The sequence below is a fragment of the Aythya ferina genome, assembly GCF_964211825.1.
Source record: "Aythya ferina genome assembly, chromosome: 3".
Classification (NCBI taxonomy): domain Eukaryota; kingdom Metazoa; phylum Chordata; class Aves; order Anseriformes; family Anatidae; genus Aythya; species Aythya ferina.
In genome coordinates this window covers 117,285,171-117,296,787 of record NC_140298.1, presented here as the reverse complement: position 1 = coordinate 117,296,787, position 11,617 = coordinate 117,285,171, and the positions used below count along the sequence as shown (strand labels likewise).

General features: G+C 53.6%; 1 protein-coding gene across 1 annotated transcript; it reads right to left on the bottom strand.

The window, feature by feature from the left end:
- Positions 1-992: 992 nt before the first annotated feature.
- Positions 993-4,765, bottom strand: SOX7 (SRY-box transcription factor 7). The gene is made up of 2 exons (XM_084514578.1): positions 4,464-4,765; positions 993-3,211 (listed from the first exon to the last, which is right to left on the bottom strand). The coding sequence occupies exons 1-2, from the start codon at positions 4,690-4,692 to the stop codon at positions 2,307-2,309; spliced, it is 1,134 nt and encodes a 377-aa protein (XP_084370704.1). The 5' UTR covers positions 4,693-4,765; the 3' UTR covers positions 993-2,306.
- Positions 4,766-11,617: the final 6,852 nt, after the last annotated feature.

The following is an 11,617-nucleotide window of genomic DNA, read 5'->3' as shown; positions in this document are numbered from 1 at the left end:
GCGCCCCGTGGTGGGAGCCCCCTCCAACGAGACCTCGTGTGGAAGGAAGCAGCCCCTGGGCTCGCTGGTTGAAAGGCAGACCCACGTTTGGCCATATTCTGCTATAAAACAGCTGCCAAGGTGGTGCTGGGGGGCTGTGAGCACCCTCTGGCCCTGGGGCACCACAGGCCTCACTTCTGCTCCCATCATGGTCATGCACTGGTCACTTAAATGCCATGGGGGTGGAGAGGGCAAAAGGGCTCACGGGACCTCCTGCTTTATCTCCTGACCCATCAAGCTGATTCACAAAACACCCTGGAAGAGGGTTTTTCACCAACTTGCTGATCTCATTGCCAGTGCAAGAGGCACTGCAGTCCGTGGTGCCACCAGGATCCCTCAGGTCATCCATAGCAGGACCTAAAAGGGCTTTGGTGCCGGAGTGATGGGTAGAAGGAGGAGATAGGACTACCTCCATGAGGACACAAGTTGGGACAAAGGAGGACCTAAGCATTAGTAGGTGATTTAAGGTCCCTTCCTACATAAACCAGAGGTTGGGTGAGCTCTGGAGACCCCTTCCAGCCAACACTCATAGGCAGTCATCACAACGGGTGTTAGGAAATTCACTCCTCCACCATCAGTACCACCACCAAAGGCAGAGCCCCACCTAACCTCACCGGATCACCTCTGTAGGACCCGGTGTTAAAAGGCTGTACCCACAAAAGTGGGATTGAGGCCACAGGGATGGCATGCTGCCCCATAGCCATGCCGTGAGAAGTAAAAGTACAAGTAAGTCACACCTTGAGTTGGCTTGTTGGAAAACAATCCACTCCTTGTAAAGATAACCATAGATCTTTTTTATTAAAAAAAAAAAAAAATGGAAGTAGAAAAGTTTGGCTGAAAATACCAAAAACAACAACAACAACAAAAATTTAAAATAATAGCACTCGCACAGGAAATGTTTCTCCTTTGAAAACTTTGTCAATAGCTACAGCAATTTAAATCATAAAACAATCATCGTACAAAAACATTTATTTAAATTAAATATTTTATGCAAACTCATATCTACACTCATTCAAAATGCATAGAGTCACACAAAAAAGATGGAATGTATTAGCTTAAAAACTTGTGAAGTTGTGTTTTTTAAGTATTATTTGCAATTATTATTAATACACGTTTGGGACTGAAACCAGAAAATCATAGCCACGCTACTAACTAATCATTACCAAGTGCCATACAGTAAACACTAAGATTAATCATGTCATATAACTGATTTAAAATAAAGCTTCATCTTTATGAAAAGAAAGAGAACTCGAGCAATACAAAATCCAAGGGGAGGAATAATGGAAGGAATAAATCAATGTACAGCTTTATTACAGGCAATAATACGCTGGAGTTAGAGGAGGCATTGGGCACTGCGGCTCGGAACATTAAGCGTTCGCCTTCAAAGGATGTTTGATAAAAACGTGTCTGCTACATCATCACCTCTTTGCCAAAGTGCTCATCTGAAGACATTTTCCTGGCCCGGCAGGGAGCAGGGCCCCCGCTGCTCCCGTTTTGGGAGCGCTTTTGCCAGGAGGCCAAGGGGGAGCTGTGCGGGTGTTGGCACCAGCCCAATCCTGCCCCACAATCCCAATTTCATACATGGAGGTTGTTCCCTGGGCTGGCAGCATCCCCGCTGCCCCATCCTCTGGGACGTCCCCAGGGGGGAAGACACCCTTTGGGACAAAGTGAAGCATTTAGGGACATGGGGACGGGACTGGTTTAACCCCACCGGTGCACACAGGATGACTGGGGTGGCCACAGCACCACCAACACCGAGCGCATGGACATGGGGCAGCGCTGCTCACCTGGGCTTAAAGCCCAGGGCAGGGACACAGGGCACAACACGCACGCGGATCCTGTGTCCATTTACCAAAATCTTCCTTTTTTTTTTTTCCCCACCCATCCCTGCCTGCTCCCTTTCCAAGGGGTTTCGTTTCGTCCATGCCATTGGCGGGATGCCGCCACCCTCCTGACTCCAAAGCAGAGCTGAGGGTGCCCCAAAACGGGATGCAGCCTCCCTGTGCTCCGGGGAGCATCTCTACTTCAGAAGAGGGGCTTTGGCACCAAGAACTCCCCCCTGGCCGTTTCGGAGCAGGGCACCCAACGCTTTGCACCCGGTGGCGAGCTGACGACCGAAATCCTTTACCTAAGCCCCCGAGGAGACTCCACGGCCCTCGCCGTTCGGACTCGGACGCCCTGATGGGGAGGCGAGCGACGTCCCCGGGGGACCAACGCCTCGTAATACTGTCGGGTCCTTCCTCGGCCGGTCCAGGCGGCCGCGGGGTCTAGGAGACGCTGTAGTTGTTGTAGTAGGTGGCCGTGGCGTCGGCGAGGACGGAGATGAGGCTGGTCTCCGCCGCCTGGGAGCCACCAGCCGCCGAGGCCGCCGGGACGTGTCCGCTGGCCAAAGCCCCGGCGTGGTGCTCGCCGTGGCCAGGGTTGTTGAGATATTGGTCGAATTCGTTGCGGTCCATCTCCCCCAGCAGCTCGGCTTGGCTCAGCTGGTCCAAGGTGTCAAAGCCGTGGTGGTCGGGCGGCGGGGAGAGCTGGCCCAGGTGGGCGTGGAGGCCGGGGGGCTGCAGCGGGGGGAAGGCGGCTGTGTAGTAGCTGCTAGGAGGAAGAGGAGGGCAGGCGGAGGCTGAAGGCATCATGCAGGTGGCCGGCTGTGGCATGGGGCTGAGCGGGTGGTGGTTGCACGGGAGGGAGCTGCCCGGGTACTCCGGGGAGAAGGGGGCTCCGGCGGCGGCGAGGTGGGAGCGGTGATGCTCGTCGGGGCAGGGCGAGGAGAAGAAGCTCTGCTCGGGGTCTATGGCATCCAACGGAGACATTTCGGGAGGGGTGGGCAGCCCGTAGGGGTACGTGTCCACGCTGGTGCCGCTGCTGCTCCCCGGGGGATCCCGGTAGCCCCGGACGGGGGGCAGCCCCGGGCGAGGGGGGTACTCACCCGGCCCCTCTTTCTCGCCCCCGGCCCGGCCGCAGGTCCGCTTCTCGGGCACGGCGTTTTGGTCCCGTGCCAGGCTGCCCAGCAAAAACCCGGGGTCCACCCGCTTGCAGATCCTCTTGACCTGCTTCTTCCGTCGGGGCCGGTACTTGTAGTTGGGGTAATCTTGCATGTGCTTGACCCGCAGCCGCTCGGCCTCCTCCACGTAGGGTCGCTTCTGCGAGAGGCTCAGCGCCTTCCAGGACTTGCCTGTAAAACGGAGAGCAAAAATCCCCGTTAGTGCCCGTGACCGCCGTCCTCCAGGCACCCAATCCAAGGGCGGGTCGGGGCTCCCATTTCCCGAGAAAATGGGGGACTCATCCTGCAAACTCCCCAGGAGGAGAATACAGCAACGGGAGGGCGCTGGAGCCAAGTTGCCGCTTTTCTCCCCCCTGTCCCAAGTCCCCAGATGGGGTCAGGCTGTGCTGAGGGTGCGCCGAGCCCCTCTGCAAATAAACCAGGGCAAATAAACTCCCCTGGCGCCAGGGCTGGATCCTGCAACGCGTCCCTGGGACGTGGAGCCCGGAGAAAAGGCAGCGAGGAAGCGCTGCCGAGCAGGGCTGGGGTCAGGACGTGGTGCCCCTGGCTGTGTCCCTGTCCCGGTGGCCCCGGGCATGGCGACCTCTCCGCTCCCTGCTCGCTGCAAATCTGAGCAGAGCTGTCCCCAGCGCAGGGAGTTAGGGGTCACGGACATCCCGCGGTGGGGACATCCCTTCCTCGGGGGTAGGGGGAGAAATTTGGATCCGCATCAGAGCGCTCGGTGCCTTCCCACCGCCGAAGTGAGAGCAGAAGCGACAGCGGCAAGAGGAGATGCTGCCTGGAAAAAGCAGCGAGGAGAAAACCCCAAACCACCAAAGAAAACACCGCAGAACTGCCCAGGGAAACACAAACTTTGGGTAAGAGGCTGGACGGCAGGGAGTGTTGCAATTCGGGCAGCTCTTTTCTCAGGGCCGTCTGGGGCTGGGTTATTTCTGTGCTTCGCCCTCGGTCTCGCACAAGAGATTTGGAAAAGGGGGAAACAGCGGATGAGGAGTGGGGAAAAAAAATAATAAAATACACAAAATGGGCTGCGATCCCTGAAAAGACCCAGCAGAAAACACTCCCCTGGAGATGTCAGGGTGGCCAGCAAGTTTGGGGGACGAAGCGGGACGGCAAAGACAGGCCTGGAAAATTTGGGGGTCCCTCTGTGCGCTGCACCCGGGGCTCCCACGCGCTGCCAGCCCAGGGGTGTCGCACCCCCAGGGGCAGCAGGGAGCACCCCTGGGAGGCTTTGCACCCTAGGGTGCTGCACCCAAGCGGGCTTTGCACCCCGGGGGGGGGTTCAGGTGGGTGCCCACCCTTTAGGGCACAGGACCCCGGGCAGGCTCTGCACCCCGCACAAAGCAAAGTGCCAGCCTGGCACCCCGCAGTGGGTGCCCACCCGAGCCTCCCCCTTCTCCCCTCGTCCCCCGGGGCTCCTCACCGAGCATCTTGCTGAGCTCCGCGTTGTGCAGGTCGGGGTTTTGCACCGCCAGCCTCTTCCTCTCGTCCTTCGCCCACACCATGAAGGCGTTCATGGGGCGGCGGATGCGGCTCTCGGCGCTCTTCTCCCCCGGGGGGCAGCGGCTCGGGGGCGGCCCCGCTTGCAGCCCCTCCGCAGCCTCCCCTTCCAACCTCTCCGGCCAGGGGTAGGTGCTCAGCAGCGCAGCCATGGCCCGGCCCCCCCCTGGCCTCCCCCAGCCTCCTTCTTCCTCCTCCTCCTCCTCCTCTTTCACCCGATGCTCTCTCTCTCCGCGCTGCCCTCGGGGTCCCCGCGCAGTCCCAGCCTCCCGCCCGGTTTCCCCCCCGGTATTTATGAGCTCCTTGGAAGACGAAAAAAAAAAAATTAAATAAATAAATAAAAAAAATAAAACCCTCCTCCAATGACACCGAAGGGACTGGCTGCCGCTGCTCCTCCTTGTTTGCAAACTCCCGGCCGGGAGAAGAAAACTTCTCCCCACCCTCTGCCCTGCGCTCCCCCCACCCCCGGGGGGGAGAGAAAGGAGGGAGGCAGCACCCCAAAAGCCCCCCAATCCCTCCCGCTTCCCCCCTCCCCTTTTTGGTAACAGCTTTGTTCATATTTATTTATTTGTGCGGGGACGGGTTGGAGCTGGATTGCCGGAGGAGCGAACGCAGCCGGAGGGGAGCGGGGAAGGTCTCCGGGATAGTGGTCCTGGCCCCCAAAATTCAAGGCTGGTGAATTCAAACTCATTGCCCTCCCCTAAAAACATTCAAGGCTGGTGGGAGCGCAGGGCGAGGGGGTGCAGGCACCGAGATTTCTTTTTTTTTGGGGGGGGAAGGGGAAGAGAAAAAGGAAAAGGAAAGAGGAAAATGGCACCAAAAGGAGGGATTTTGCACCACGGGGGTGCAAAATTTGGGTTGAGCCCCTCCAAGCCCTCTCCTCAGGTCTGGGCAAGCTGCAGGGTGCCCATTTTCAAGGGAAATTTGGGGTGTGGGTTCTGCAGGGCGTCCCCTTTTTCCACCATACTCCAACCAGAACCCCAAACCTTGGTGCCCCGTGCAGGTTTTCACCCGGTTACCCCAAATCTCAGGTCAGAACGGGAGGAAATGGGGACCCGGTGGGTGTGCAGTGGGTGCTTGGCCAGCTTGGGGGGCTCCTGAGGATAGATTTGGATATCTTGGGATAGATTTGGATAGCTGGGGATAGATTTGGGCACAGCCCTGAGGGGTTGCAGCATCCCCCGTTGGTCCCTGCAGCTCATCCTTGGGACACGAGGAGCTGTAGGGCCACCAAGATGCTTCAGGGCCTTTTTAATTCCCGATGCGCTTTATGGAGCAAAGCCACCCCAGCCCAGCCAGGCTGCAAGCATCACCATCACGATGCCATTCACCCTATTTCCCAAGAACAAACCCTAAATCCTGGTTTGGTGCAGGAAAATCGTCCCCATGACTAGGACGAAGGATGTGCGGGGAGGGCAACGGGACAGAACATCCCAAAACCCAAGCCCCTTGCCCAGCTCAGCCCTGAGGAATATATTTAGCCGCTCGATTCCTTTATGATTCTGACCCCCTGACATGGGCTCTGCTTCCACTGATTGTGGATTTCCTCTCGGCGCTGCCAGCAGAAGCTGGGGGGCCAGGCTGCGATCGCGGCTCCTGGGGCTGCCCCCGTGCTTCTCCAGGGGGGGTGGTGGAAAAACCCAGTGTGGATCCGAGGCCGGGGTGTTTGTGCAGGTTGGCAGCGCTCGCCCACGTGCCTGGGTGTTCCTATTGACTCTCCTCGGGTCGCCAGCGCCGGCTCTGCGGGGTCGGGATCCGCCTGGGTTTCCTGCTTGGGTGCGGAGCTGGGAGCTGCAGATTTCACCACGGAGCTGCGGCCGCCCCGGCCCAGCTTTTTTCCTCCCCCCCGGCCCGTACGAAAACCTCGCGGAAACAACACCATTTTCCAAAGGAACTGATTAAATCTATTAAGCTATTTACAAGTGGGCTCGATCAGAGCCGTGTTATCTGGGAATACAACAGGAAGGCAACTTCTCTTAAATCTAAAAGGCGCAGGAGATTTCCTGACCTGGGGACAGATTTATAAACCCTTTCCACACACACACACACACACGGAGGCCGGCACACAGCCTCTTGCCTTTTATCTGCGCTCTGGAGCCGTGCTCCGGGGCCACCCAGGATTTAGGGCCAGGCGGTGCCGGCCCCGTGGTGCGCAGCGGGTTTGGAGAGCCAGGACGAGGCAGGACAGCGGGTGCCAAGCGCTCCATCCTGCTCCCAACAGCTTTCCTGGGGGCGTTTTGCAGAGGGGAGTTGCAGCAGAGGTCGAGGGCCCTCTTCCCTTTTATTTTTCCAATTGGGTTTTCTATGGGGACCTGCAGCTCCCGGTGCCTGGGACAGCCGCAGAGCCGGGGCGCTGCTCCTCTCCCCAGCCTTGGGTGGAGGCAGAGCCCAGCCAAACTCTCCATCCTCCTGCAAAACCAAGGGTAGAAAACCCCTAATATCCTTTTTTTTTGAGGCTTCATCCTTTTTTTTTGAGGCTTCACCCTTTTTTTTGAGGCTTCACCCTTTTTTTTGAGGCTTCACCCTTTTTTTTTTTGAGGCTTCCCGTTAGCAGGAGTGTGTGAAACCGAGTTGCGAGTGTTTATTTTGAATATATTACATCGCTCAGCATTATTTTTAAGCTCTTGGGATGCGCGGGGCCTGGGGATAATTATTCTTATAACGATCCCACCTCTGCGCTCTGCTCCAGGCCCTGGAGGCCAGGAGATTTTTCGGAGCAGCGCCACGAAACATCCCTGGAGGGAGAAGGGAAGGAGCAGGCTCCTTTTGAGCCCGTTTCCACTGCCGTGCCTCCATCCTGCGCCGCGTGTCCAAGGGGAATTTGGCAGGATGGGAATAAAGGAAAGGGCTTGGGGAGGACACGGTGCCGGGGGAGACCCATGGCCACCTCCTTCCTCCACTGTAGGGTCCTGGAGGCTCTGGGAGCGAGCAGCTCACCTGGATTTCCTCATCCCGGCTGCTCCTCTCGCATCGTGGGGGCAGCATCGCCTGGGTTCCCCCAGGTACTGCAGGGACAAAGTCACGCCGTGTTTCCAAAACCCCACTGTGGGGTCAAAGTTCTGCAAAATCTGCCAAATCCTCCCCGTTTGCATCTTCCCTCCCCTGCTGGAAGGAGCTGGCGCCTTCCTAGAGGCCCCCACGCCACGTTTTGGGTGCAAACGATAATAAATACATATATATTTTTTTTCCCCCTTTCTCCTTCAGCGCCTGGCATTCTGATCGCATTAGTAAGATGGGTTTCATTCTGCACCCTACTTAAAATGCTGGTTAAACCTGTCCTGTAGGAAGCTCGGCGTTACATAAAGGCAGCCGGGGCCATGTGAAAATGCCACCTTCCTAATTGCCACCGTATCGGGGTAATTAGCAGCAGGCTGGAAAGCTCACCTCTACTTTTTTTTTTTTTTTTTTTTTTTAATTTTCTGCTTACCTTCCCGGCATCTGGCAGAGCGCTTACCTGTATCTGGGGCACGGGAAGGAGCGGAGCTCTCGCAGGGCTTTGAGAGCAGGGAAAAATCACGGCTGAAAGCCACGAGCTAAAATAGAGCGAGCAGACAAAAGGGTGGGAAGAAAGCTTTGTTCTCCCCATTTCGCGGATGGGGAACGGTGGCTGCAACTCCCATGGGGTCGCACGGAAAACCCGCACCCGAGCGTGGCTTTCACAAGCCTGGCCCCACTCCTTCAATTTCTCCCCTTTTCCCCAAGTGATCCCCTCACCCTGGAGAGATTAAAACGTGGGACTAAGCACAAATCCTAAAGCAGCTCCAGATTTACGTGGTCCTTAATTATTGATGGGATTCTCCTCTCCCAAGGGCAGCATCCCAGGTTCCTGCAGGGCTCCCGGCTGCTTTGCCCCAGGGACGGCTCCGGGCATCAGCTCTTTGCTGGGAGGCAAAGCTGAAGCTTTCCCCGTGTCCACCCCACAGCCAAAAACGCAGAGAAAAACGTTCATGGCTCCGGCACGCTCACAGGCACGGTGCTGAGCGTTTCCGCTCCTGCTATTTTTAAAATTCAGCTCGAGCAGCTAGAAAAGAAATGCCTTTTAGCTGGCGAGAAGGGACCAGCAGAATTTCCTTCTCGCGCCGTAAAAATTTATAAAAATGGATTAATTAATTAACGGAGAAAAAAAAAAATTAATCTTCCAGTGACTCAGAAGCAGAATTTAAGTTCTGACTTGCTGAGAAATTGAGTTTCAGTTTGGCATTGGAACAACTTTCCCACTGCTGCAACCACAAAGGTGTTTTTTTTTTTCCTTTTTTCAAACCATTTTACCAGTTCCCCATCACTAAAACTTTGCGTACAGAGGGAATTTTGCCTCTCCCTGCGCGGGACAGGTACGGAGATGCCTCCCTTGCTTATTTTCCGAGTACTTTGTGAGCCCTGACCCCCTCTTTGGGGATCCTCGGTGGATAGCACGGCAAGGATTGGATTTACAGCAAACCACGGTGCCAGGGGCAGGGAAGAAAAGAAGCCAGGGGCCGCTCCAGATGCCTTCAATCCTCTCCCCGTTCGAGGACCCGCTGCTGCAAGATCTTTTTTTGGGACGGGCGCGATGCTATGCAGCGTTTCCAATAGACTTTGTGTGGTTTTCCTCTCTTCTTGCAGCTTCCTTCCTCCCCTCGATGCTGGCAGGTTTGGAGGTTTCGTGACGTAAATTGTGCCTTTTGAAGGTGGATGCTTGAAGAACTCCGGCCTTGTGTGTTTAAACAGGAGAAAATTGGTTAATTACAAGCGGGGCATTCTGCTAATTTGCTTTGCCAAGAGCTGATTATTTGAAAGAAGGCAGCACCAGAGCTTTTGCTTAAAGGAAAACTCCACAAATTTAATGAGATGCTGAGCTGGAGGGGTCCCCAAGCGCATTTCTTATGTTATTACTACCAATATTTGTGATATTTATGTATCACAAAGAGGCTGCATCTCGGATAGGATCTACCTGCTGAAATTATTATAGACCTAAGGAGGTTCTGAGCTTTTCATTGTTGCCTTGAAACTTGTACTTAGCAGCTCACATCCGTGCCTTGAAATAAGCAGTGCAAAGCACAAGAGGTGGCAAGTTTTGAAGGGAATTTGGGGAAGGGTGCTCGGTACCTGTTGCACATTTTTGGACTGCCACCCAGTGCGATTTTCCATCCCTGGCTCTACGGAGAGGTGCTGCAGTCAGACACCAGCAAGATCAAACCACGTGTCCCATGGAAGCCCAAAAACCTGGTGCAGATTTCAGTCCGATGCTGGTAACGGGGTTTTTTGACATGGTCTCTGCTTTCCAGGACACACTTCTGTGCTTGCAGGTAATTGCAAACACAAAGGTTGGCATCTCCATTGCTGCTCACAAACTTTTAGCTTGGCGTGGCTTTGCACCAACAATTAATGTCAAGGCTCAAAGCACAGAATTGCACCATACCTGCAAAGAGTGGAAGTAACTCCCCAAAAACCATCACTTCTATGTCACCGGTGAGTTGGGATTACCCAAATTGAAAACAATTCAGCAGCTGCGCTGTGTGCGCATCACCCCTAATTTGTGAGCGAAAGCAGCCCGGCGACTTTCATTTTGCTGTTTCTGGGCAATTTCACTTGGAGGTACATTAAATCTGGGCTGCAAGATGTGGGTACGACGGACAAATATGCAACAAAAGACACCACTATTCAAAAGCAGTTTTCACAGAACCAACCCAAATAATTTCTTTGTGCTTACATTCTGCTCATTTCACCATGCTGGAATTCTTCTGCTTTCTAAAAAGGCCTTCTTGCCAAACCCGAGTTTGGTTAAAACTGGACTCACAACCCACTACAAACAAAAAATAATAATTTATTACTTCGAAAGATGTTGTTGTGTCTGTCATCCACTTCACAAGGCAGCATCTGGTAAGAAGAGCTTCTTGTTGCATAATACAGAGTTGGCTGATCACTAACATACAAAGAAGTGCAGCTGAATCATTTTTTTTTTTCAAATTCTAGTACATCACGAAGTCTTTCTTTCCTACAACCCAAGTTCTGCACATGCCATTTCTCTTTGAGCTTGAGGCACGTTAAAATAAAATCCCACGTTTCCCAGGAAAAAGCGAAATTCCCACTTATTGCACAAATAGAGAATCTTCTATTTGTAGCTCGTATTTCAATCTGAGCCAGATTTAAATCTTAAATCTCCTGTGCTTACCAGTAGTGACACCACACATTTAAAGATTTATTCCCTTTTTTTTGTTTGTTCTTGCTGTAACTAACACTGGAATCTGGCCAAACACTTTCCATAAGATCCAGCACACAGAAACTCGTGTAAGATTAATACAGCGAACAAGCGAACAAACCCAGCAGCATTTGGCAAAGGAAACCCTCTTCCTTTACTAGCACCTTTTCAAGTTAAAATCCCCAGGAGATTGTAAAGTTCAGCCACTTAAGAGTTAAAAAAAATAACATCATGTGAAACATTCAGGGCTTCTACTGACAAATACAAATTTAGGAAGCAGTAAGCAAGAAACTGGGAGAGCTGCTTTAAAACTTAGGATGCTTCACAACGTAACATGAAAATTATTTTGCTGCCTTCTCCCATTGAGAAGATTTTTTTTTTCATGTCAAGCACGGAGTTTGCTCACAACCAGAGCAAGCTCGTGGTGTTTAAGTTCCGTCGCTTAAGGAAGGCAGGGAACAAGCCCAGCCCCAGCAGCATCACAAGGGCAAATATTTGCAAAGAGCTGGAAAGCAAATTCTCTAAGGGTTAAAAAATGCTCTAAGGGTTGAAAACGATGCTGGTGGGAAGCACAGAGAAAGGCATCTTGTTCTCCCTTACCATATTGTAAAAGTACAGCAATTTTGCTGCAACAAACGGGTGTGTCCTCGGGGCAAGAAAGCCCTTAAGATAGGTCTTAAGATACTCTGGCATTGCAAACCAAAGTACCTTAAGAAGTGAGAAGTCCAATTGAGCTGCAACTGAGACATCTGAAGCCCTGTGGGCTGTGTATTGTCGGCTACACGTCTCCTGCTGGACCATAAAGGCAGCTTAAGGAATCTTTTCACATTACATCTGCATCTTGACAATGTTTTTCAAGCCATGTTCAGCGACTCAGCTGGGCTCAACCACAAACGTGG